This window comes from Hibiscus syriacus, unplaced genomic scaffold (genome assembly GCF_006381635.1).
Source record: "Hibiscus syriacus cultivar Baekdansim isolate YM2019G1 unplaced genomic scaffold, ASM638163v2 tig00001478_pilon, whole genome shotgun sequence".
Lineage (NCBI taxonomy): Eukaryota > Viridiplantae > Streptophyta > Magnoliopsida > Malvales > Malvaceae > Hibiscus > Hibiscus syriacus.
Window position 1 is genome coordinate 3,218,333 of NW_024061874.1, and position 23,732 is coordinate 3,242,064.

Below are 23,732 nucleotides of genomic sequence, written 5' to 3' on the forward strand. Positions count from 1 at the left end.
GTCATCAATCTAATTAAGAAGTATAAAGTGTTAGAATTGGAATTAGAACACATTGAAAATTTGGTATGATTTTTGAATCTCGTATGGAATATAGGATTTTGAGGTTTAAGATGAAATAAATGAATATATATGAGTTTAAGTATGTGTATGAAAGTTGGGAATATTAAAGGGAATGAAGTATGATGTGTTGAGCTGAAAATGAAGGATTTTCGAGCTCAAAATATGATTTCTGGGCAAGGGGAATCGGTACCCATTCAAGGGGAACCGATACCCCTTCAAACGAACAAGAATTTCCAGTATGTCATGGGGGAACCGATACCCCCATAGGGAGGAACCGATTCCCCCTAAAGGAAAATTGGGAATATGGGTTTAATAAGTTCGTTTAAGTTGCTAGTATCCAATTACAAGGTATAGGTATCTAATGATTGTCTCGAAATGTACATTTATGTAGATTCTACGCATAAAGCAATTCCGGAACGTTTGGCAAGTAAGATCGATCAAGGGAAAGATAAGAGATTGGAATTGACTAGTGAGGCCAGGTGAGTGCATATTCAATAGTATACGATGTGCAATGGGTATAAGACTTGCGATGAGTCTATTTCCTAAAGTGTTACACATGAATTCATGATTTAAAGGCATGAGTGGAATATGCATGTATGTATGTTTGATTATATGGATTGATCTGTTCTTTATGTTAGATGATAAAGTATAAGTAATTACGTAAGAAAGGTTATGAATTATATGAGATATAAACTATGTGATCATAGTAAAATATAATTATTACTATATGATAAGTGAAATAAGCTGGATAATATTGATCTATAGGATGAAGTGAGAATAGTACACTAATTAGGAGATTTGAACATAAATGATAAGATGAACATATAAGATACGCTAGATGGGAAAGATTCATATGTTTAAATAAAACTATAACACATGGGTTGTATGATAGAAATTTATGAGGCTATATGAGAAGATTATAGGAGTTATATGAAATTGAATTAAGTAAACATAGTAGATTATATATAGAGAAATAATAGAAGTGAGATATGTTTATAAATCTGCCCTAGATGAATATGAATACGAAATATAAGAGTGCTATATGATTTATATTAGGATAATCTTGAGGATATATATATATATAGATAGATATGAAATGAAATGAAATGAGTTATATGAATATACAATTATGTGATGAAATGGTGGATTACCTGAACATGTGAATATATATATATATATATATATAGGTCTAAGAGAAGGCATAAGATTAAGATATAAGCAATGTGACTATAAATATATATGTGCTCTAAGTGATATGAATTATAGGTATTTCTATTAAAATGTTACATAATATGTTATGGATGTTAAATGAATTATGTGATGGTATAAGAAATGATATGAAATATATATATGTGAAAACAAGTATATGTTATGAGATAAGACTTATGACTATAAGCTACGTGAAAGTGTTCTAAGTGTTTCGATATATTATATGAAGTATATGATCTTATGTGAACAAGATATGATAAGTATGTTTATGAGTAAAGGTGATTGGGTGAGAAATGATAGAAATTATATGAAAACATGACATATGTGACATGTGAATTATATGGAAATGATCTACGTGTAAGTGAACTACATGACTATGTGATCATATGAAAAGAAGCTATGTGATACGTGATATGTGAAAGTGAATTACAAGTTTATGTGAATATTTGAAATGAAATAAATGATAATGCCCATGTTATGTGTCATGAGAGCTAGGGGTATAGTTGGCATGCCAAGAGTCGAGGGTCTACTCGGTTCTTTAGGACATATGTATATTCTTTGGAACATGTGTGAAGTCTCGAAAGACACATACTTGATCCCTAGCATATGTATATGATTCTTAAGGAATTCTACGTGGTCCTTATGGACATCATTATATGGCACTACGGTGCAATTCTACGGGCACTTCGGTGCAATTCTACGGGGCACTTCGGTGCATTTATACGAGCTGTGGTGACAGCATAGTGCACAACCTCTATAGACTCACATATCGATAGTTCTCACATATATACATGGGCTAATCCAGAGATATGAACAAATATAAGTTAGTGGTATGATAAATACTATAGAAATGATATGATGTTGTGTGTGTATAGTGTTTGATTGAAAAAGTATGTGATTATATGATAAACTGTTAATGATGACTTATGTGTATGTATGTATTTACTGCAATTAATCTGATATGATTTTATACGATATGAAAAATGCATGAAATTGCTGTAACATGATAGAACAGAACATGCATGTATCAATATAGGTTTTAAAGTGCATTATAAGTTGTTATGCCTCACTAAGTCTTCGACTTAGCATGTGATTGTTTCACACGTAGGTTTCGAGAAGAGTAAGGAGTGTTGCGGAGCAAGACAGGTCAGTTTTCCTTACCAAAAGATCAGATCAGAAATATTTGACAAAGTATGTATTTGGTTATGTATCAAGTGTTGGCATGTAATAAGTCGTTAAGTACGAGCACTCTGATAAAGTCTTTATTTTGATTTAAATAAAGTTTTAAATTTCCCGGGATTTTTCTTAAGAGTCAAGGTTTGAAAAGTCAATGTGACACTTCGGATTCGTATCCGGGTCGGATACGGGTTGGGGGTGTTACAATATTTATTTGAATATAATTTCTATAATCTTTAATAAAATAACATTTATTGAAACATAATATTTTTTATACATAATATTTAATAAATTATATATTCTCTTACATAAGTTGATTGTAAAATGTAACAAAACAAAATTGCTTCATAGTTCCAAAAAAAGAAACACAACAAGTACAGATATTGTTATTGCATCTTTGCCAAAGTTGGTGGTGTGAATTACGCAAGCAGTCAATAAGACAAGTGCAGACTTCGATTTATTTTGGGAAGGCAATATTGTGACGATGCCACGACATTAACCCTAAAAATGAATTCATCTCCTAACGAATAACTTCTAAATTTATTTCCGTGAGATCAATAGCTTTCACGATTCGAAATCCTTCGTCCCTTAAACCACCCCCAGAACAAATTAGAATGAGTTCATACACATATATGGCGTTGATATTACCTTTTTCGGATGCTTGCTTCAAACATTGTAGAATGTACTCCGAATTTATTCCACTAAAATAATTATGCATGTCTTCTATATATAAAGTTTCATGATTATTAGAAGCAGAGCATCTTTCTTGAAATTTTTCTCGACTTGGTTCCACGTCTGCAGCTTCATGAAAACTCTTGCAACTCAACTGCGTGATGACAAAATCGGCTATAGAATTAGAAGCCACGTGCACAAGAATTTTTTATAAATCACTCTCGGGAATAATTCCACCATATTAAAAACATATTCTTTTTTCCATTTTGTTTGGAAATAAGATGAGGAATACATCCAAAATGGGCCCTATTTATAATTGTTCTCGCATTGGTTACGAAGCAAACATAGGGACCTCACGTCTTCCAAGACGTGAGGTACGTTGAAAAGGCACAATGCTTTGAATTGAATAATACCAACATATCAGACTACAAGTCGCGTTTCATATGGCACAAGGTACGATGAATCTGAATCGAATAATATTTGACATTTGATGGACCTCACTATGAGTATAAAGCGAGGTAGCGAGGTCCAATTCCATAATGAAATTATTTTTTAAGGCGTTATTATATGAAATTTAATTTATAAATGGAGTTACAAATAACACGTTGTCGATGAAATGTTTGAGCTTAAAAGTTTTATTATCTTTAAATTGTAAGCGAGGTACAAATTATGTTTAAAATGCTTGCAAAGGAAAATAAATCATGTTTAAACTAATGATCATAATTTAGTATTGTCTTAAACAGCTCAAAAAATGGATGTGTACATTTTAATTTTAATACACAGAACAAGTCGATGTTGTCTTCAATAATAAACGAATACCAAGATAACAAAGAAAATAAAGGAAAACTTCGTCTTAGAGCCTTGTGTTTTATCTCAAAAACATCATGAACAGTTGTTGTACCTTTAGAGCCTTGAGAGCACCAAGCGTTTCTCAAAGAGTGTTCACTTGCAAGAAGAGTCTCGAAAGCCCCAATCGAAAATCTAGATGCCACCAGAAGAAGATACCTTGTGTTATTGGTACCGTCGGTACAAAATGCAAAAGAAAAACCTGAATAGCATTTTTCCCAATTAAGGAACCTCGCATCATGTCGAAAGGCTAACGAAGTACAAGGATTGCAAAGCAAGGCAAATATTTTTTATAGTTTCCACCAAAACAACGCTGCCACCGAAAGATGATGCCTTTTTGAAACTAAAAGTGAAAATTTTCGAGAGTGAATAAATCATTTATGAATGAAATAAGCTGTTTAGGTTTGGTGAAACAAGAGGTATAAATTTTATATTACCACTGTGGCAGTAAACTCGTGCCTTATACACCGCGAGTTTCATTTCATTTCCTACATCAAATCAACTTGTGACATGTCATGAATCTCTGAATAACTCATTTTTTACAAAATGTGAGTTACCTGCCACGTCACGTCAAGAATATAATTTCAGGTCCATGTCTCTTCCACATCATGTCAAGAAAATAATCTACTAAAAAATTGAGACTTTCATTAAAATCCTTAACAAACCATATAGAACTTAAGTGAAGGCAAAGATAAGGGATTTGATGAGCAACTATGCACTAGTGGTAAGTTTATTTGATGCTTATTGATTATTTCATAGATTGAAGTAATAATAATTTCTTGCATATTTTGTTTTTCTCTTTGCATGATAGTAGATATCTTCAAAACAAGTCGAGAAGATGAAGTGTTACTGCTTTGGTATACTATATATGATGGCAACATTATGTGTGATAAATCTCTCGGTATCGTCTTTCAGTACGAACATACTGTTATGATAATGTTGTCGAAGAAATAACTTATAAGAAGTTTATGAAAGAAGTCAAGAACAATGTTCTTCATGGTCGCGGGAAAAAACTTGAACCGTTGAAGTATCGACTATCGAAGCCATTAGAACCACTAACATAATCAATATACAAGGTTGAAAACGATAGTGATATAGACATGATGCTCGATTTTCACATGCAGTATTCATTATGAAGGCCACTTGAGTTATATGCAACTTTTTCTAAAGCTAATAATGCTACTACAGTTAGTGTCCCAAGTTGGAGACAGAAAAATTTTGACTTTGATCCTAATGTTCATAGTTCGATAACTAATTTACGTAAAGACTTCAATTTATTGAGTACACAAGGTTGGGCCGACTTGGGTGTATCATCATCTTCAATGCCAAGGCATTCTTGCGCCGCTAGCTTGGACTTTGACCTAAATCAACCAGCAATACAACTTCCAATGTACAATCCATACCGTAGTGGTAGTGGTGCTTCATCTTCTTAGATGCCAAGGCATTCTTTTACTGTTGATGTCGACTTTGATCTTGGTAGAACGGTTCGTAAGGGTTCTCATAAGTGGTCTCATGATCGACACTCAACTTCTACTCTTGTTATCCCTGTAGTCAATGACGCTAAATTATTCTGGTTTGAGGGGGATATTTCTAATGAAGAACTGGTAAGGGAGATCGACCCAGATGGTAATGAGGTAGGCCCCTTCAATGAAGAACCAAAGGATCTAGATATGTTGGAGAGAGTGAATGATGATGAAATTCTTCATGTTGCACCTCATGTTTCTTATTACCTTCTCCTTTCACAACGGTTGATATGAAACCTCTAAAAGCAACAGAATTTCATCAATTAGCAAAGCTTGATAAATACCACTAACGTGCTCATGGCGAGCTTTATATTGGAACGATGTTTATAACAAAATAAATTGTTGTGGTTGCAATTAAGAACTATAATATACATCATTCAGTTATGTCAAATATGAAGAAAAAATAGACGCGGACAAGTATATCGTTGAATGTGTCCAAAAGTACGAGGGTTGTAATTGAAGGGTCCGCGTATCACGATTAAAGAATATAAACAACATGTGGACACTAAAAAAATACATCCAACCTCATACATGTACCGTAAGCAGGCTCAATCAGGATCATCCAAACTTATATGTTCAAGTGCTTTATGAGGCCTTCATACCACTGGTGAAAGAAAATCCATGTATATGAGTTGTCATTTGTATTGTTATGATTACATCCTAATACAACTACACGATTAACTACCATAAAACATGGTATGCTAAGTATCATGCTCAACAGAAATTGTTCGGTCAATGGGAAGAATCGTACATAGAGTTACGGTAATGGATGAAATTTATGAAGAAACACATACTGGGAACGGTTGTGAAACTTGAAACTGTGTTGGTGTATGAAAATGATCATGTCGTACAAGGTGTTTGCCAGTTCCACAACCTATTTTAGAGATTTCTACAGTGTGTGAATGCATTCTGCCATTGTAAATCGATGGTTCATGTCGACGACACTTGGTTGTGTTAGGACCATCGGCGCATCCCATGGCGCAGCAGAAATAAAAACTCGACGGTCTCACCAGCGATCCAAGTACACAAAACCGAATCAGAGGGAAAGGATGTGAATGCTTACAATGGGTTCCTTGAAAAACAAAAAAGACAACAATGACTAATGATGATCACGAACGGTTCAAATCGTAAGCCTCCATGAAAACACGTCTCAACCACTACTTAGTTCGCCCGATTGAGAGCAAAATTTACTTTTCCCAAAAATAATTTTGAGAAAAATGGCTAAAGAACATGGCTGCTAGACCTTACCTTACTTTAAATATATCAGTTACCCTAACATATTAGGGATTTTAAGTTATTTCGAATTAATAAAAAAATATGATTTAATTAATTCAAATTAAATATACATTAAAGACTTATAATTTGAATTACAATCTTTAACGTTTATTTAAACTCTTATTTAATTATTCTGAATTAAATGTCGATTAAAAGAACTGTAATCAAAATTACATTCTTTTAATGTTTACTTACTATATTCGGGATAATTAAAATCATATGTATATCAAATATACATATATTAACTCTAGATATATTTTAGTAACATTCAACAAATTGTACATCTTCGCTCATTTCAATCCTAGGGTGTGACCCTATAGGTTCTTGTAATGTTAGTAGTAATTATTAGAAAATTCTAATATTACATATAATGAGTGACATCTAGCAATATATCATTGTCACCTAAGTTACAAGAAATTATGATTCGACATACCATCTTCGTGATTAACTCTTTTATCTATTACATCCTTTTGTCATTTATATCTAGAATAGGCACGTCTTGGAATAGTCACACTTGTATAGCACATCTATTGTTTCTTGATATATAGAGTAGACTATAATTAACGAATAATTTGTGATATCTCATATCAACTTATTCGAGCATGGCCATGCATTTCTAGTCTCACTCAATCAAGTGGTCTGTGATATATTTCCTATTATGTAGGAAAGACAAATCCTATCTTAATCATACACACCCCACTACATATATCGAGATATATTCAATAACAGTCTTTATAATGCAACCAGTTACGGAACATGTTTAACTGTATCAAAACATACAACAATATATGTTGGGATAACATTGATCTCAAGTCTAAGGATCATACATATAGTCATCACCATGAGTAATGTTATGACCGTTACATAATAATCCAAGACATATGTTCATGGTGGGTCAATCCAATACATTGTTCTCTAAAAATATAATCATGTTTCAATTCTAACATCTCTATGTCAATGATAACTCATTGTCATCAATCAATAACATGTTAGTCTTATTAAGTGTATTATTATTGTCCATGCCCATAATAATACTTGACTATGGATCTTTTTAAAAATAATAATGTTATTATATGGACTTTATTATCTATAAGTATATGTTAAACACAAACATATAACTGAAAATAATAGTGGCAATGTCTTTATTCAATAAAATCGGTAAATAAATGTATTATTAAAATCATTAAATGATTGGTCTTTGGGCATACTCTAACAGGTTGTATGGTAGATACACATAGATATTGTTGTTAGCAGTTGCATAAGACGGTAATAGGAAAACAATTCTCATCGCTAGTTGAAAAGGAAAACACAGACTCCTAGAAATTCTTCTTTAAGTACTTGCAGAAAAATATTCTTTCACTTATTTTGCATGAGCGTTCTGGTGGGATATATCTTATTTCTGAAAGAGGCACAGAGATTAGATATACAATCAAGCAAATGGGACCATCTTGGCAACCTCCCAATATTCATTACCGGTATTGTTTATGCCATATTACTTAAACTATTAACAAAAGTTTAGGAACGAAGATGAAAGCGTAATGGTGCTTCGCATACGTACGTCTTTCACCCTTTTGGGATTCATATATCTTTTCATTTATTATTTATAATTAATTGTTGCATTTTTAATGGCTAGGCCACTCACATTCTGTACGTGAGGTTGAGGAATTGTTACAGGAAATAAAAATCAAGAGAAAAATGGCTTTGATCTTTTGATGCACGTAAAACGTATGGTCACATGACAACAAACTTGGAATAGACGATCAATTCATCACTTCCGATGTCAAAGTGACATATTATCGGTTGGTAACCCTGTTTACAACCTTGGGAAGGGAAGCAATTGAATTAATTGCAGGTGGCCACAGAATCCACCCAGACCTCCATAGAAGATTGCAGGTCTTTCTGCAGCACTCAAACGCGATGAATGTGACATGCGTCTCTCACGAACTAAATTGATTATGTGTATCAAAATATTCAAGGCCATTAGAAAAAATACGTCACAAAGCATACATCATCAATTTACGTGACAGAACATGTGGCTGCGAAGTATTCTAAACATTCAAATACACGTGTCCGCACGTCATTGCTTGTTCTTCTGTTCGGATTGACTACATGGAATTTGTTGATTTCATATACTTACTTCAAACCGTATTCAATGTGTATGAGTTCGAGTTTCCTTTTATTGAAAACAAAAGGGATCCAGATGAAGTTTATGATGATCCTACAACAAGGCCAAATTTTGCACTACAACGGCAGAAAAAAGGTCGTCCATGATCTACGAGGATTTATTGTGATGAGGACTTGGTCCAACATCAAGAAATAACCGAGCAGCCGAAGCTATGCAGTATTTTTTGTGTGGATAATTTTGATTTTATTACCCAAATCAAGGTTTAGTTACAACCATCCACCAATCAACAATGAAAGAATCAAATTACAGCCTACAAAATGATTGGTTAGACTATACCACAAGCATTACAAAGCATTAAGTTTGTGTTATCTAGTCTATTAATGTGTGTTCCCCTAAGGCGGATTCCAACAATGTCTTTAACATCTTTGAGCAAGCAATCAATCGTTCTACGCCGTCCTTGGAATAAATAAATGTCCGAACATGTATCGATTAATTATTAATTTATTTAAGTTATCCTTCAACAATATGATTTTTACCCCACCCCGAACATGCCTATGAAGCCATGTTAGCATCTTCTTAATTTAGAAAACCAAACTTTGGAACCATGTTGAACGCGGTTTTTACCCCACATACAATGTCTCGTATATACCGATATTACACTCAATTGAAAGATAAGTTATAATATTACACCTCTAATATAATAAACTACGAAATTTTTCATATTAAATACTCGAAAGAAACCCTTGAATATGCCTATCAAACCATTTTAGCATTTTTTTTCATGCACAAACCAAGCTTTGGAAGCATTTTCAACATGATTTTTAACCCGCTTACAATGTCTCGCGTGTCTCAATAATAGCCTCAACTGAACGATAAATTCTAATAGTATGCCTGTAATCTTATAACTTACAAAAATTTTGAGATTAAATTCCCGAAAATACCACTCGAAAAATGCTTATAGAACTTGCGTATTTGAGTTGGAACAACATACCTCACGTCTGACAAGATGCGAGGTATATTGAATACCGCTCGCGATAAATTATTCGTGACAATTCAATGTCTCATGGACCTTGCGTCTTGCAGAGCACAAGATATTAAATAAAAGGCTTTAATATACAAAAGGTGTCTAACATATGCCCGTTTTTCCAGTTTAGTGCCTAAAGTTTTTTTTTCCGTTCCAGTTTGGTGCCTAACATTTCATTCTATAACTTAAAATGGGTCACGCAGTAACGGGCTGTTAGTTTTCTTCGTTAAGTGACACGTGTCACAATCTGATAATTTTAAAATTTTCTTTTTTAAAAATAAATATTAAAAATATTATTATATTTATAAAAAACCCTTATTTCTTTTAAATTACAAAAAAACTCAAATCCTAACACCTAAGCTTACCCACGGCGGCGCACGGCGACTACGACATAACACACCGGTTGGGTTTTGAGCGGACGACAATTAGGAAGCTAAATACAATGGCGGTGAGGCGAAAGGAGGTTTGAGGCGGCCGGAATTTTCCAAAATCCGAGGCGTCGTGGTGGGTTTTTGGCAAAACTTTAAGGGTTCGATTCCGACGAATGGCGACGATTATCCACGAATTGTTTTGGGGATTTTGACCATGGCGGCGAGGCGCTTCTATTGGGCTGGACGGTGACAAGAATGGACAAGCGGTGACAGCGGTCGACATGGATTTAGGGGTTGAAATGAAGGTTTTCAAAGCTTTGGGATTATTTCGAAATTAATGTGTTTTTGTTGGAATAAAAATCATTGATCTTTTGGTATTTTTGTGAATGATGGAAACGATTTGGAGCTCTAGTATTTTGATGCTCTCTCTTTGTAAATCCAGGGCGAGCTCACTCCTCCCTGTTTCCGCCGCTTCTGCTTTCATATTCGGTTCTTGCAAAGAAGGCTGGTACAATCGTTGTCTGACCCATAAACAAACAACAAATCCCTTCGAAAAAATCATAATACTTTTCCCCCATCGATAACCCAGATTTTTGTTTTTGTTGGACCGATCCGTTTTGTGATTAACGAGGAAGAGCTTGTTGCTGCTGTCATTGATACTTAAAATTTTCCTGTTGGATGAAACAATGAAACTTAAAAACATCTAGAAAAAGCACAAAGGAGGAATAGACATGACTAGCTAATGCTAAACTTGGAACCTAGATTTTCAAATGTAAATCAAAACCCTAAAATTATTTGTTGCTGTAAAACAAACAAAAAGATAAAATCCAAAAGTTTGAATCACGCATAGCCATGGACTTTGAGCGAAGAAGAAGACCAAAAGTTTGAATCATGCATACTATAGCTCCAAATCGTTTCCATCATTCAGTTTCCATCATTCACAAAAACACATTATTTTCGAAATAATTTCAAAACTTTGAAAACCTTCATTTTAATCCTTAAACCCACGCCGACCGTCGACGCCTCTCGTCCGTTCGAAGCGCCTCACTGCCATCATCAAAATCCCCAAAACAATTCGTGGATAGTCGTCGTCGTTCACCGGAATCGAACCCTTGAAGTTTCGACGAAAACACTCCCCGACACCTCGGATTTTGGACGATTCCGGTCGCCTCGGACCTCCATTCGCCTCACCGCCACTATATTTAACTTCCTCGTCACCGTCCTCTCAAAACCCAACAGGTGGGTCATGTCGTAGTCGCCATCCGCCTCCGTGGGTAAGCTTCGGTTTTAAGATTTGTATTTTTTTATAATTTAAAAGAAATAAGGGTTTTTTTAATAAATATAATAATATTTTTAATATTTATTTTTAAAAATAAATTTTTAAAATTATCATATTGTGACGTGATTTATTTTAAGTTACAGAATAAAACGTTATACATTAAACTAAAACAAAAAAAATATTAAACATTAAACTAAAAAAACAGATGTAACTCACGTATGTGAGAGGCGAATGATTACATCGCGTTTTGATATGTGTCGAAGTTTGAGAGGTATCTATCTAAATAATCTTGGGAGGAGTTATTGATTTAATAATGCCAGCTAGTTCTGCCTACTAGGCGAAAGGTCGGGGATATCTATTATCTATATATGAATCTTTATATTCGAGTAATTTACATAATTTTAAATATAAATAATTTGAGCACTATATATATCGGATCTTTATATGAACCGATTAGAAAGTTATTTTATGTTTCTTTTTACGATAAAGTATAGTAATGGTTATTGAATTTTTTTAAAATTTTTATTTAGGTCTTTCAACTTTTAAAATTTGTAATACAGTTCTTCAATATTTAGTCCGTTTGTAATATGGTCCCCGACGTAATCAGTCGTTAGACGCCGTTACACTGTCGTTAGTATATTTGCAATATGGTCACTGAACTTTTCTGGTGCTTGTATTTAGGTCCCACAACTTTTAAAACTTGCAACACATTCCTCAATTTAATTTTAAACCCCAAATTCCTTTTCGATCTCGAATTTTCTTTTTTGCGTCTATCTTCTCATTTCTAGAGTAACTTTTCAGTCGGGATGCATGGGAAATTCTAATCTAACTTTGAATTATGTGGAGGTGTTGCTTGAATAAGGGTCCATTGAGAGAAGACCGACCGAGGGGCTATCGGGACCATCAACTATTCAAGGTGTAATGTTAGATACATGTCATCTCATGTGAATCATAGATGTTCGATGAAATGTTTGTGAGAAAAAAGTGGGGTTAGAAATTCAGAGTTGACAAATACTACTAAGATGAACTAAGTATCATTGTTGAAAGTCACTAACAAAACTGGAATTATTTTGTATAAATGATATATAATAATTTCTTCGTTTAATCCTTGTAGTTAAAGATTTTCCAACATATGATCAAATATAATGAAATCTCAAACAATGCATTCACCTCACAGTCTCTTTCACTCACATGCACTCTCGTTTGGTTTTTGTTCTTCAATTTTCCGCCATGAAAATTGTAAACCCAAGCAGTGCTCTCTGTCTTTCAGTTTTTTATTTACAAAGAAAAAATGGAGGAAAAATTATTGGAATGCAACACCGGTTGCGTTTATTTCTTAGCATCTCCACTCACTTGCAAAAAGGTATTTATTTTCTCTTTTGGGCTACCCGGAAGTAAGCTTTTCCTCTTTCGCACTTTCCCATTTTCAGCTCTCATTGTGTGTTTTTTATTGTGTTTTTTGTTGAAATTTTTATGTTTATGGAACTGCATGTCAATAATCTGGATATTCAGTGTTAGTTTTGAACTAAAACCATCTAATTTTCTTTCTTTCTTCTTTATCAAAACTTTTAGTACTTCCTATGAAAGATATTCAGTCCATCAGAATAGAAGTGAAAGATGGTCCTAGGCTAAATTATTTTGATATTATTGTTTGGTTTTTCTTTAAATCAGGGAATTGGTTGTGAGTATCGACATAGTGAAATCGCCAGGCTCAATCCGAGAGACTGTTGGTACTAGTTTACTGAGAATTGTATTGATCCGACCTGTGATTTTCGGCGTCCTGTGAGTTCGTATTCTTTTTAATAAACTCATGTTGATTATGGGACAGATATGTCGTGAACGAATTAGATTTTTTTTACATGTTTTGGAAATTGAGGATTGTGTTGCAAGTTTTAGAAGGTGGGGACCTAAATGTAAACGCCTGAAAAGTTCAGTGACCATATTGCAAACATACTAACGGCAGTGTAACGACGTCAAATGGTGGGTTACGTCGAGGACCATATTGTAAACGGACTAATTGTTGGAGGATTGTATTACAAGTTTTAAAAGTTGGAGGACCTAAATGAAATCTTTAGAAAAGTTCAGTGACCATTACTATATTTTACCCTTCTTTTTATTTCTTGTGAATTAATTATTTTGATAATAAAGCTGATTTGATGTCAAGTTCCTTTCTTGACCGTATAATCATGTTGATACAAGGTGGGCCTCTGAAACCACTCGTGGTTGATAACTTTTTTTAACTTAGAATTTTTATTTTATCATTAATTTTTTAACTATTGAATTAATATAATAAGGGCGTTAAATTTATAAAAATTTTACATTTAAAATAAACTTACAGTGATTGTTTTATAACAATTAGTGAAGTTGATAGTTATTTTAGTAATTTATTAAAATTGTTTGTTCCTTGTACCCATTATATCAACTTGTTATCATGCAGCTGTTGATGGAAATGACGTAAAGTGAATAATAATAATAATAGTAAAGCTTTCGTCCCCGCCAGTTGAGCAGCATCAAACATCCAGTGACGTCTGTCTTTATTCTTTATTGATTCTTACGCTGTCTGTTTGTAGACGGATTCTCCTTCTCCTTTCATCCATCTCTCTGCGACTCGTCGGGTTTTAAGTCCCTAACCTCTAACCGGGACTCTCCAATGATTGCTGCATGAACCCTAACCCTAACCCTACCCTTAACCGCTACACATTCTAGTCTTTGATGTCGAGAGTTTCACCAGTTTGCATCTGTATATGAGCTAATTAAAAAATTACTTTTGAATCCATGTTATCAATTTTTCTAGAATTATCGAACACGTCTTCTGAAAAACACGTATTGCATTTTTTACTACACGAAAGACAAAAAAAATATGTTAATCTGGAAATTATTTTGAAAAAGGTATTGATTTTTAAAAGATAGATTTTAATTAAAAATAAGAAAATTAGGTTAGGTATAGGGAGACAAGTTGATTGAAGCCGTATCCTATGGTGCCCATTTGTTCATCCGTAGACTATTCTCCCTCACTCATGTCTTCATTCTCCTGGAAACTGGTTTCAAAGTAATGGCTAATCTTATTAAGGATTATATCAAACAAAAAATGGTGAATAATTTTGAAAGAGAAAAAGTATAGAAAAAGACTATTATGTTCATAATAAATATAAGAAGATTCTGTAAATTATATTAAACTTTAGAATCTTAGTTACATATTGTATAAACTATTCTCCATCATGTATCATATTTTTTTCGTTTTATTTATCTATTCATAAATCGTTGTATTCATTCTAATAAATTTGTATTTTAATATGTTATTAACATATTATTAGTAAAGTACAAGATGCTACTTGTTAATAATCATATTTATTTTTAATAATTTTGAAAATTATTCTTAAACTTATTAATAATACATCATAATATAATAATAAATTAAATTTTCTTGTTAAAAAATACTTATTGTTTTAAAGAAATCGTGTAAATAATTTTATTTGTTTAACATTCAAAAGAAATATTAATTCTAATAAAGAAAAGAAATGTTAATTGCATCGAAATGTGTGGAATTGAACCCAACCATATATATATTGTTAAGGAGCATCATATGTTATCTCAGGGTTAGTAGTTATATAAATTTTAGATGCAGTAATATAATAAAAAATTAAAATATTAATTTAACTCTTAAATTTTAAATAAATTTTATTTTTTTGAATTAATTATTGGTATCCGGTATATTAACCGATCAAATCGAATCATGTATCAAATAGGCGAGGGCAACCCTCCCAACCCAACTTGCTCCATTCGAAAACGTTAAGATTCGAACTCCTAATATTTTTTAAATAACCTAATACTTTATCTCACTAAATCAACTGTTATTTATTAAATAAATTTTATTAATTAAAAATATAAATGAGTATATCCCAAACCCCTAAACCAGTAGTGTATGAATGAAACTGCAGCACTTTATATTTGTTTCCCCCTGATTTGATCGTTTTTCACTTTCTATCTTTCTCATATATATATATTCCCTTTTATTTTTCTGGCCAGTAATGGCAGAAACTGCAGCTAGCAAAAGAGGGAGAAAGATTTATTCATCGGGAAGGTAAAAGCTCATAGCATTTCTGCCACTGCCTTCTTCTCTCTGTGTTATCTTCCTTTTTCCATCTGCAAATTCTACTGTTTCACAGCAAACTCTTTTGTTTAAACTCTTTTGTTTCTTTCTTAGAAAGAAGAGCAAAAAGCAAAGCTCGAGTGTGTAAAAGATTCATGCATGATGCTAATGAAGAACTAGGAAAAGCCACAAGTTTATAATTGGCTGCCCGCCTTAGGATTTCCACTAAAATGTCTGGTTTATTTGTAGCATTAATCTCGGGAGAGTTTTAGGGCAAAAATAGATTGTGTTGGGGGTGGAGAACAACTAGGAAAAAGAAGAGAGAAGAAATGATAAGACAGTGAGAGAGAGAATTAATGGAAGGTGGTTCTAATAGCACTTCTTGCATGATGGATTTTGGACACAACAATACAAGTAATGGACTATGTCCAACGTCGATGATGAATCCTCCCATGACTTCTTATCATCGTCATCATCATCATTCTAATTTGGACTCAAACCCCTTATTTCTTACTACCAGTGGCTCCTCTATGATTCTCGACCATCACAGCAACAACACAGCGTGTTGTTTCATGGAGTCGAGCAACGATGGCGGATCTATCAAGGCCAAGATCATGGCTCACCCACACTATCAACGTCTCCTGGCCGCCTATGTCAATTGTTACAAGGTAAAAAACAAACAAAACCATGCTGGTTTTACTCATAAATGCCTAGTTTATCATGTTGTTGTGGTGGTGGTGTTTAAAACTTGAGCAGGTAGGAGCGCCGCCTGAAGTGGTGGAGAGATTGGAAGAAGCATCCGCGGCGGCCACCGTCGGTGCTACCAGCAGCGGCAACATAGGTGAAGATCCAGCTCTTGACCAGTTCATGGAAGCTTATTGTGAGATGTTGACTAAATACGAGCAAGAGCTCACGAAACCTTTCAAAGAAACCATGCTTTTTCTACAAAGGGTTGAGTGTCAATTCAAAGCCCTCAAGGTTTCCTCTTCCAGTTCTGGTAAATGTTATTCTCCTGTTTAGGGTTTGATCAAGCTAGGATTTATAGAGTGAAAAGTTAGCCTTCGTAAGGGTTTGATCACCTTTTTGTGATGTATTTGGAAGTTATATTCCTATGTTTATGTACCAAATACAAGTGTCGAACACGATTGCTCTAAAAAAACTCAAGAAACCTAGGTTATAGATGCTTGTCTTGATTAATTAACATGTCACTGTAATCTGGTTTGAGTTGATTCGGAGACATTCATTTGAGTTGCTTACTAATACATCATGTATTCAGCTTGTGGTGAAGCTTTTGACAACAACGGATTATTGGAGGAAGATGTCGATGTCCATGCAAACAATCCCCTAGCGGAAGACGGAGAACTTAAAGGCCAGCTTTTGCGGAAGTACAGTGGATATTTAGGCAGCCTGAAGCAGGAATTTATGAAGAAGAAGAAGAAAGGGAAGCTACCTAAGGAAGCCAAGCAACAGCTACTGGACTGGTGGAGTAGACATTACAAATGGCCTTACCCTTCGGTACGTACACATTGCACAACATATATCTGTGTAGTAAATCTTTAAAGAATCTGTTTCGTCATTTCCGTTGGAAACAGGAGTCGCAAAAGCTTGCCCTCGCGGAGTCGACCGGTCTGGATCAGAAGCAAATCAACAACTGGTTCATTAATCAAAGGAAACGGCACTGGAAACCGTCCGAAGATATGCGGTTTGTGGTGATGGACGGTACCCATCCGCACTATTTCATGGACAATGTTATGGGAAATCCTTTCCCCATGGATCTTTCATCTGCATTTCTCTGAAGAATTGATGAAAATGGGATATCATTTCTGCTAAGCTGCAATGAAATTTTAAGGCAAGACTGCATATTATATATGCAAACTATCATAACTAATATGATTGGAGAAATCTATTTGTATCATGTTATTATATTCTGCAAGTCTGCAGTTTTATATGTATATCAGTTTTTGTATTTTATTCCGAGAACGGACATCAGTTTAGGTATCTGGCACTACTCAATGTCTGTCGGTATGTAAGACGCATGTACTTTACAAGCTCTTGTATTGTTCTTCAAGAAGATGATTGGTGTCGTATGTGTCCTATCTCCACTAGTATGTCTGATTACCGGATGCCAAAGACGGTAACTGTACGCTTCTTGAATTGGAGAATATTATTTTTATTAAAATGCAAAACGGTACATTGTCCAACAAACCTATATATTTGCACTGTAAATTATAAATTCGAGGGAAAATGTGAGATATACATGATTGCAAGGCATCAATTTCTAGCTCGGAGTCCCAATTAGATCTTAAAATGACAGGCCCGCACTGTTTCATGATCGGGTGTCTTGTACACAAATCCCTGTTCCTCGCTAGGTCGCCTCTTGACAATTGTCGCCCTTTGCACTAGCCTCACTAATGCTTGCACGACCTCAGACATGGGAGGCCGAAACTCGGGTTCCGGCTGCATATAAACAACCAAAATAAGTTGATATGTCATATAATTGTTTTATTTTTTGTCTCAAAGCATTAGTAAGCTACTATTACCTGAACACACAGATCAATGATGTCGGCAAAAAGTGACAGTGATTTCGCAGGATACATGCCATTGAGGGTAGGATCAACCATTTTCGCAAGGGCATCGATGTCATGCAGTTGCGGAGTAGCCCATCTTACAAGTGATTGCTCCGATCTCACCCTTGAACTAAACATTAAGCAATGCTGATTATACCGAAACAAATTTTTACTATGACAAATACCGATATATAAAAGATCACTAGCTAAGGCAATATGTTTTACCTGTCAAGTGGTTTCCGACCAGTCAGTAGCTCCAACATCACCACTCCAAAACTGTACACATCACTCTTTACGGTATATATCCCGGACAACGCAAACTCGGGAGCACTATAGCCAAATGAACCAACCACTTGTGTTGAAACCTGCCGCATACGGAACCAAACAAAAAAAAGCTTGCATAAAACTTTCAATCGCGGACAGAAGGAAACCTTGTTCATCAATGACTCACTCGCCTAAGAACATTTTACCTGTCGCTCGGTATTCGGTGTAAGAGCAGCTAGCCCACAGTCGGACAAGTGAGGATTGAGTTCTTCATCAAGTAAGATGTTTGCTGACTTGAAATTTCTATGTACAACTGATGGCAAGCACACTTCGTGCAAGTACCTGAAACAATAGCTTCATAAAAAACGAACATACACAGATGAAGGGAGAGAGACGAAAAATTATTGTACACATAAACATACTCTAAAGCACCGGCAGTGCCGAGTGCCACTCTGACACGGGCATTCCAGCTTAACGTCTTGCTTCCATCATCAGAAAAGTGTAGCGTATCGTGAAGACTACCGTTCCCAACATATTCATATACCAGAAGACGCTGTCCATGTTCGGTACAGTATCCAGCCAATGTAACAATATTGGGATGTCTCAAGCGTGACATATTGGAGACGGCTTCCAGAAAATTATCTTCCTCTTGTAATGATAATGCAGCATTGTCTACATCAAACAACATAAAAGGAATTTAGTTATCATGGTGAAAAATGATGCATTACCCGGAAAATTTTGATATTGTATACTTATTACGGTGCAGCTACCTTTCCGTTTGGAAACTCTGCCTTGTAAACACGACCTAGGGAACCTTCACCGATAAGGTATTCTTGATTAAAACTATTTGTTGCTGTTTGCAAAGCCACGACGGTATATGATGTGGCAGTTATGGGGGACTTCATTCTGTTTATTGATCCGTTTTTGGAAATCCTATCGACTGTCACTTTTTCGGCTGTTGGTGGTTTCAAATCTATAACAGCAGCAACACTTTTAACCCTTTGCTCTTGCATCTTGGCATGTCCTGCAAAAAATGAAGCAGAATATAGGTCCGGCATTGTTAGGATGCTAAAAAGTTTTTCAATGAAGCTTTATGCAATCCAAAAGTGTGACCAAAATGTTCAAGGCGATTTACTGCTTGGATAATGTAAATATGAAGAATAAAACCTACCGTCATTTTGGCTAACTGAAAGACTTCCCCTTGAAGGTCTTGCACCATTTGCCTTTCTTTTACTTCTACGAATGCAGAAAACAACAGCAAGTAGTGCCAGGACAACTACCAACAAAGAACCAATAGCCATGCCTACTATTTGTCCAGCTGATGGTCCATTATCCGACTCCGATGATTGAGCATCAGATATAAGGGACGTACGATTTCCGGATTCAGTTTTATGCCTATTATGAGATCTACCGGGTGGAGGTGGACTAAATGACAGTGCTGGAGGAGCAGGTCCATTGTCAAAGGAGTTGCCATCATATCTGTTTCATATTTTTATAGAAAAAGTCAAAACATTTTGCATACACTGAATATTGAAAAGTTAACAATGCATCGAGCCTTACATAAAAGTTGGGAGTGAAAGAAGTTCTTGAGGAATCCATCCAGTGAAATGGTTCTTCGCAACATTTCTGTTTCAGAATCTAGGGTGCATAAGAACATACAACAGAAAGTGTAGGCCCAACAGCGGTTCGAGAAGAGTAACTTACAGAGTTTTAAACAGTAAACCCGGGAGGACATCAAGAGAGCCGGTAAATTGATTGTTCTGCACATACCTGCCACAAATTCAGATATTAACAGCACTCGGCCATGCTACATAAATCTCTTAATGAGGCAACACTTACAGAGAAGAAAGATTTGTCAATGAGCTAAACGAAACCGGCAGATCCCCAATAAAATTGTTGAAAGAAATATCCCTGCATGAACAAGGTAACCAAATCATAGCGTTGTTAGAAAAATATTCAGTACCGAAAACAGACGACAGGGTCTGGCTCTCTTACAATGTATCAAGGTCAGTAAGATTCGCAAAAATGTCTCCAACGGACGGGGACAATGAATTATGACTTACATTCCTATAACACAAAAGATTTACGAATAGGAAATGAGAGGAAGTTCGATTTGCTGCTCAACTTTGCGTCGATTAACTAAAGACACATACTATCCGGGTGTGTTACTTACAGGTAAGTAAGAGTAACCATATTGGCAATGGAATAAGGAAGACTCCCACTTAAGTTGTTACCTGCAACATTCCTGCATCAAAAATAAACAACAATTTTAACATTTAGCAGTAAAAACTAACACATTATAGCAACAGAAACATAATGAATCGGAAACGTTACAGGCTCGTAAGATTTGGAGGCAACTGGTACGGAATTGTATCATGAATGAAGTTGTTACTCAAATCACTAACATAAAGCAAAGAAGAAAACCTATTAGCTAGTTAGATGATTAATAAAAGAGATACGGTCTCGATATTTCGAGCAGACACTAGAGCAATGGAATCATCTTACAGCATTCTCAAGGAAATAAGATCATTGAGTAAGTATCCCATAGTTCCAAATAGTCCTAATCCAGAAATATCACTGTAATACAAAGAACAGCAAACGAATTAACCAAAATATAAACTCATCATCAACAAAAGAAATTCCGAAAACGAATAGCTTCTATCGACATATTTACTGTCTTACACGGAAACGACGGCCGAGCCTTCACAGGTAACCCCTTTCCATGACTCTCCACATGGATCACCACCATCACTTTTCCAATTTGTTAACGCTGCAGGACTGTTCAATGAAGTGTACAGAACCTGAAGAGCTTGAACTGCCCAAAAATAAATCCAATACAGATTAGATTGAATAAACCTTCCATTCATATAACTAAAACCAGAAATTCTAGATTTTTGCTACTGCGTACACAGAGTATCATCATTTTCCCCAGAAAACGACAATATCGGAAATCAAACCAAACATATGTTTTCTCTCATTTTCTTCTCATGTTTTCTGGAGAAACAAACACTTTACACAGCAGAAAAGATCAAGCCTTCCAACCAAAAAGACCATTTCTTGACTAAAGCACCAAAAAAAAAACAGACTTGCCAACGCCAACACAATTTAAAGAGAGAGAGAGAGAGAGAGAAATACCATCGGTAGAATCAGTGTTGCATTGAGCAGGAGTGAAAACAAAGATTAACCCAAGTACAACCAACTCAGCAAGTAGCAAACGAGCCATAGAAAGATATACACCATTGTTAATGCAACCCATTTTCCCTTTTCGGAGTAGTAGTAGAAAGTATTGTAAGTAAGTTTACAGGTGATTTTTGGCAAAGTTTAGGGGTGGAGAGCCATGGAGGCCGAAGCACAGGTGAAGGAGGAGGAGGAGGAAAATGTGAAGTAGCAGGAGTTGTTGGGAGGCATCGCCATTAAAGAAAAAGAGAAAAAAAAGAATAGATTCCTATTCGAAGCTTGAGAGTAGTAATGAAGAGAGTGTGTGTTGAATTATGTACGAGATTGATTGAAGAGTGTTGTCTTCTACCAGTGTCGGCGAAAATTGAAGAAAAACAGAGTTGGCAGTAAAATCTGGGAAGAAAATTCAATACGATATACAATTACGTACGCACTATTAATAAAATATATAGAAAAAATTGGTATTGATCAGGCAATGCAAGGTACGACACTTTCTCAATCTCACTCACTGTTCCTTTCAAGATTTGATCCTCTGCGTTTCCTTTTGTTAAGTCTTCCATTAAAAGAATTACAACCAAATTGCACATTTTTAGTGGTCAAAGTGTAATGTTACCATTAGACTAATCTATATTTTCAAAAATTCTTTGGGGATTAAATTATAATTTCACAACTTGAAATGTAATTTTAGTATTATTTTAACTTTTTTTTAAAAAATTAACAGTAACATTTAATTTTATTGAATAAAGAAAAAAATATCATTACCTTATATAAAAATCTACAAGTACAATAGTAAATTAATTAAACTAGTCAAATATTTCTCTTAAAGAATGTAACAACAACAAAACCATATTCCCATATGCAAAGGGGTAAGGGGGAGGTGGGGATAGTAGGCTGCCCCCAACGCCAGGTTGAGAGCAGCTTCCGTGGAAGACCTCCGGCAGTGAGAAAATAAAAATAAAGATAAAATACAATGCATGTATAAATAAATCAATAAATATATATAGTTGAACAGTCTTCATATGTGCGTCTGTAATGGGAAGTAATCCCTGCAAATAAATTCATGTGTAAAAATCTCTACTTATAGACAGAAAATGTTAAAAGGATACACAAAAGTCAGCGATAGCAAGCTACGAGAAGGAATAAGGTCAAATGAGTTAAAACATAAACTAAGGCAACACTACTCCGCTACCCTAGTTATAAGCCTTCATAAATTCCAATGACAAAAACGTATAAAAAGTAGAAGTCCTAGAAATTAACTACAAAGGCATTAAAAAGAATACATAGATGCTACACCCTATGGTTGTGACCCACACTACTCGGTTACCCTAGTCTTAAGTCTCCATACTTTCCTATCAGAGGTCATGTCCTCGGTAAGGGCTAAATCCTTCAAATCAGATCTCAAGAAGTCTACCCACTTCCTCCTTAGTCGTCCTCTCCTTTTGACACCTTCGACTGTAATCGACTCTACCCTCCTGACCGCATCCGACAGTTGTCGCCTAAGGACATGCCCAAACCACCGTAGTCTTCCCTCCCTCTATTATTCGGATCCAGGCACCACCCCCATGGACATCCGAATTACAGAGTTTGGTGTCATGTTCCACAGAGTCCTACCACATGCCCATCGAAGTAATAAATATAAACAAATAAAGTTAATCTAGTTAAATAATTCAAATAAAGGATAAATATAAACAAATATCATTGTCAATGATAAATAATATTATTATCAACGCTAAAATAAATTTATATATAATAATCAGGCAAAATTCGTGAGATAATGGTGTGGAAAAAAATTCATGAGATAATGTTATTGGAGAATTAATTGCTGAGATAGGGTGTTTGTACAGGAAGAACATTGGTCACCAAGCCGTCTGAGCGTCCTCTGTGCAATGCTGAAGCTGTGCATGGGCCATGCACATGATCCCATCCCACAATGGAGGTCGACAAGTATGACAGGCGACTTTATTTCATGCACGTGATCCCATCCCACAATGGTGAATTAGATCTTTGATTGTATAATTGAGTTGCTTAGTGCATTACAATGTTTTCACATTATCCATTTATGACATTCTTTGTG

At 35.0% G+C, this 23,732-nt stretch overlaps 2 protein-coding genes across 2 annotated transcripts; one reads left to right on the top strand and one right to left on the bottom strand.

The window, feature by feature from the left end:
* The first annotated feature begins 15,603 nt into the window (after window positions 1-15,603).
* Window positions 15,604-17,649, top strand: LOC120127409 (homeobox protein SBH1-like). Its single transcript, XM_039145322.1, has 4 exons — window positions 15,604-16,318; window positions 16,407-16,647; window positions 16,927-17,165; window positions 17,243-17,649. Exons 1-4 carry the CDS (start codon window positions 16,007-16,009, stop codon window positions 17,444-17,446), a joined length of 996 nt encoding a protein of 331 aa, XP_039001253.1. The 5' UTR covers window positions 15,604-16,006; the 3' UTR covers window positions 17,447-17,649.
* Window positions 17,650-17,884: 235 nt separating this feature from the next.
* LOC120127401 (protein STRUBBELIG-RECEPTOR FAMILY 8-like) lies at window positions 17,885-21,948 on the bottom strand. The gene is made up of 16 exons (XM_039145315.1): window positions 21,617-21,948; window positions 21,164-21,296; window positions 20,987-21,058; window positions 20,816-20,881; window positions 20,655-20,726; window positions 20,477-20,548; window positions 20,321-20,392; window positions 20,186-20,251; window positions 20,042-20,107; window positions 19,653-19,960; window positions 19,244-19,505; window positions 18,904-19,167; window positions 18,688-18,823; window positions 18,443-18,582; window positions 18,191-18,347; window positions 17,885-18,107 (listed from the first exon to the last, which is right to left on the bottom strand). Exons 1-16 carry the CDS (start codon window positions 21,735-21,737, stop codon window positions 17,946-17,948), a joined length of 2,169 nt encoding a protein of 722 aa, XP_039001246.1. The 5' UTR covers window positions 21,738-21,948; the 3' UTR covers window positions 17,885-17,945.
* Between the last annotated feature and the right edge of the window lie 1,784 nt (window positions 21,949-23,732).

Coding starts and splice junctions, on each gene's coding strand:
- LOC120127409 (XM_039145322.1), top strand. CDS start 16,007: ATGGAAGGTGGTTCTAATAGCACTTCTTGCATGATGGATTTTGGACAC. Junction 16,319..16,406: donor CCTATGTCAATTGTTACAAG/GTAAAAAACAAA, acceptor AAACTTGAGCAG/GTAGGAGCGCCGCCTGAAGT. Junction 16,648..16,926: donor GGTTTCCTCTTCCAGTTCTG/GTAAATGTTATT, acceptor TCATGTATTCAG/CTTGTGGTGAAGCTTTTGAC.
- LOC120127401 (XM_039145315.1), bottom strand. CDS start 21,737: ATGGGTTGCATTAACAATGGTGTATATCTTTCTATGGCTCGTTTGCTA. Junction 20,549..20,654: donor ATGGTTACTCTTACTTACCT/GTAAGTAACACA, acceptor TTTGTGTTATAG/GAATGTAAGTCATAATTCAT. Junction 20,393..20,476: donor CTTACTGACCTTGATACATT/GTAAGAGAGCCA, acceptor TTGTTCATGCAG/GGATATTTCTTTCAACAATT.